The 2,500-nt window shown below is 75.4% G+C and overlaps 1 protein-coding gene across 1 annotated transcript in view; it reads left to right on the forward strand.

The window, feature by feature from the left end:
* The first annotated feature begins 2,339 nt into the window (after nt 1–2,339).
* The window catches only part of PDE4A (phosphodiesterase 4A), a 26,129-nt gene continuing 25,968 nt past the window's right edge, over nt 2,340–2,500 (forward strand). Inside the window, exon 1 of the mRNA XM_030546056.1 lies at nt 2,340–2,446. Coding sequence (XP_030401916.1) covers nt 2,381–2,446 — 66 coding nt within the window. The 5' untranslated portion in view covers nt 2,340–2,380. The remainder of the gene's footprint in view (nt 2,447–2,500) is intronic.

The raw sequence follows: 2,500 nt of genomic DNA on the forward strand, positions 1-2,500 counted from the left end.
GCCCTGTGGCTGGGCAGGCGGGCAGGGGTGCGGCCCCGTGGCTGGGCAGGCGGGAAGGGGTGCGGCCCCGTAGCCGGGCAGGCGGGCAGGGGTGCGGCCCCGTGGCTGGGAAGGCAGGCAGGGGTGTGGCCCCGTGGCCAGGCAGACAGGTGGTCCCACAGCCGGGCAGGCAGGCAGGGGTGCGATCCCATGGCCGGGCAGGCAGGTGGCCCCGCGACTAGGCAGGCAGGCAGGGGTGCGGCCCCGTGGCCGGGCAGGCAGGTGGCCCCGTGGCCGGGCAGGCAGGCGGGCAGGGGTGCGGCCCCGTGGCCGGGCAGGCAGGCGGGCAAGCTGGTGGCCCCGTGGCCGGGCAGGCGGGCAGGCAGGTGGCCCCGTGGCCGGGCAGGCGGGCAGGCAGGTGGCCCCGTGGCCGGGCAGGCAGGCGGGCTAGCCCGTTGCAATGACACAGGTGTGCTGTCTCTGGCTCCGGCTGCTCCCCTCCGATATCACCTCAGGGATCCTCCCGCCGTGCACCCCGGGGGCGGCGTTGGCATGGAAACGGGGAGGATCCGGGATGCGGGAGGGTCTGTGTGGAAGGGGGGGGTATCTGGGTGGCTTGGTTCTGGGTGCTGCGAGACAGGGGGCTGGACCCAGCTGGGGGGCTGGCATGGGGAGGTGTAAACAGGAAAGGGGGAGGGGCTGTTTACTTGACACATTTCTGCCCATGTCGTCAGGACGCCTGGGTTCCATTCCCGTCTCGGGCCCTGCTGCCCAGGCCTGTCCTCTAGCCACTAGACCCCACTTCCCCCCGAACTGGGGATAGAACCCAGGAGTCCTGGCCCCTCCCCAACTGTCACGGAGCGCGGGGGAGTCCGGCCCTGCGCCCCCCTCCCCCAATCTCCTGGACCCCAGCTCCAAGCAGCAGAGTCCCTGCCCCCCCCCCACAGCGTCTCTGCTCCCCCCCGGGGCCCCTAGCTCTGAGCAGCAGGATCCCCCCCCAGCCCCACAGCGTCTCCCCTCCGCCCCCCAGAGCCCCAGCTCCAAGCAGCGGGGTCCCTGCCCCCCCACAGCATCTCCCCTCCCCCCCGGGGCCCCTAGCTCGGAGCAGCAGGGTCCCTGCCCCTCCACACCCCCACAGCATCTCACCTCCCCCCGGGGCCCCTAGCTCCGAGCACTAGGGTCCCTGCCCCCCCCACAGTGTCTCCCCTCCCCCCCGGGGGCCCCAGCTCCGAGCAGCAGGGTCCCTGCCCCCCCCAGCATCTCCCTGCCCCCCCAGGGCCCCTAGCGCCGAGCAGCAGGGTCCCTGCCCCCTCCACAGTGTCCCCCCTTCCCCCCAGGGCTCCTAGCTCCGAGCAGCAGGGTCCCTGGTCCCCCCCCCACAGTGTCCCCCCTCCCCCCGGGGCCCCTAGCTCCGAGCAGCAGGGTCCCTGCCCCTCCACCCCCTCCCCCAGCATCTCACTCCCCCCCCCGGGGCCCCTAGCTCTGTGGAGCAGGGTCCCTGCCCCCCCCCGCGTCTCCCCTCCCCCCCGGGGCCCCTAGCTCCAAGTAGCAGGGTCCCTGCCCCCCCAGCATTTCCCCTCCCCCCGGGGCCCCTAGCTCCAAGCAGCAGGGTCCCTGCCCCCCCCCAGCATCTCCCCTCCCCCCGGGGCCCCTAGCTCGGAGCAGCAGGGTCCCTGCCCCCCCACCCCCCTCGCAGCGTCTCCCCTCCCCCCGGGGCCCTTAGCTCCAGGCAGCAGGGTCCCTGCCCCCCCCCCAGCATCTCCCCTCCCCCCGGGGCCCCTAGCTCGGAGCAGCAGGGTCCCTGCCCCCCCATCCCCCCAGCGTCTCCCCTCCCCCCTGGGGCCCCAGCTCCGAGCAGCAGGGTCCCCCCCAGCCCCGCAGTGTCTCCCCTCCCCCCGGGACCCTAGCTCTGAGCAGCAGCCCCCCCCCCAGCCCCGCAGTGACAGGCAGGCGCCAGGCAACGCTGCGGCTGTGGCTGTGGGAGGAGGCGCCGTTGCCCTGGGAGACGGGGGGGCGGAGGGAGGGACGTGCCCGGGTACCCGGGAGGGGCGGCGCTGGGGCCTGCTGCCGGGGGTGGGGGGGCTCCGGCTCCTCCCCCGGCTCGGGCGGGGGGGCGCGGGGAGCCGGGCGGCGGTGCACTGTGGGTAGCTCTGCTGCTCTGCAGTACGGGCAGCGCTGGCTGGCAGCCCCTTGCCTCGGCCCGCTGCTCCCCGGCTGGGTGCCCCCCGTGCCCGCCCCGGGCGGGGGGCCGCGGCCATGTGAGGGGCAGCCCGGGGGCGCTCTCCCCCTCTCGCCATGCCAGGGGCAGAGAGGGCCCCGGGGTATTAACCCCCCCACCGGCAGGAGAGACGGGCGGGCGGGCGCCCTGAGCCGGGGAGCCGCCCGCCGGGCAGGTCGGAAGATGCCCTTGGTGGATTTCTTCTGTGAGACGTGCGCGAAGCCATGGCTGGTCGGCTGGTGGGACCAGGTAACGACAGGGCTGGGGCGCCCCGGCTCTGCCCCTCTGCCACGCCGGGGGACC

This window comes from Gopherus evgoodei, unplaced genomic scaffold, assembly GCF_007399415.2.
Source record: "Gopherus evgoodei ecotype Sinaloan lineage unplaced genomic scaffold, rGopEvg1_v1.p scaffold_40_arrow_ctg1, whole genome shotgun sequence".
Taxonomy (NCBI): Eukaryota; Metazoa; Chordata; order Testudines; family Testudinidae; genus Gopherus; species Gopherus evgoodei.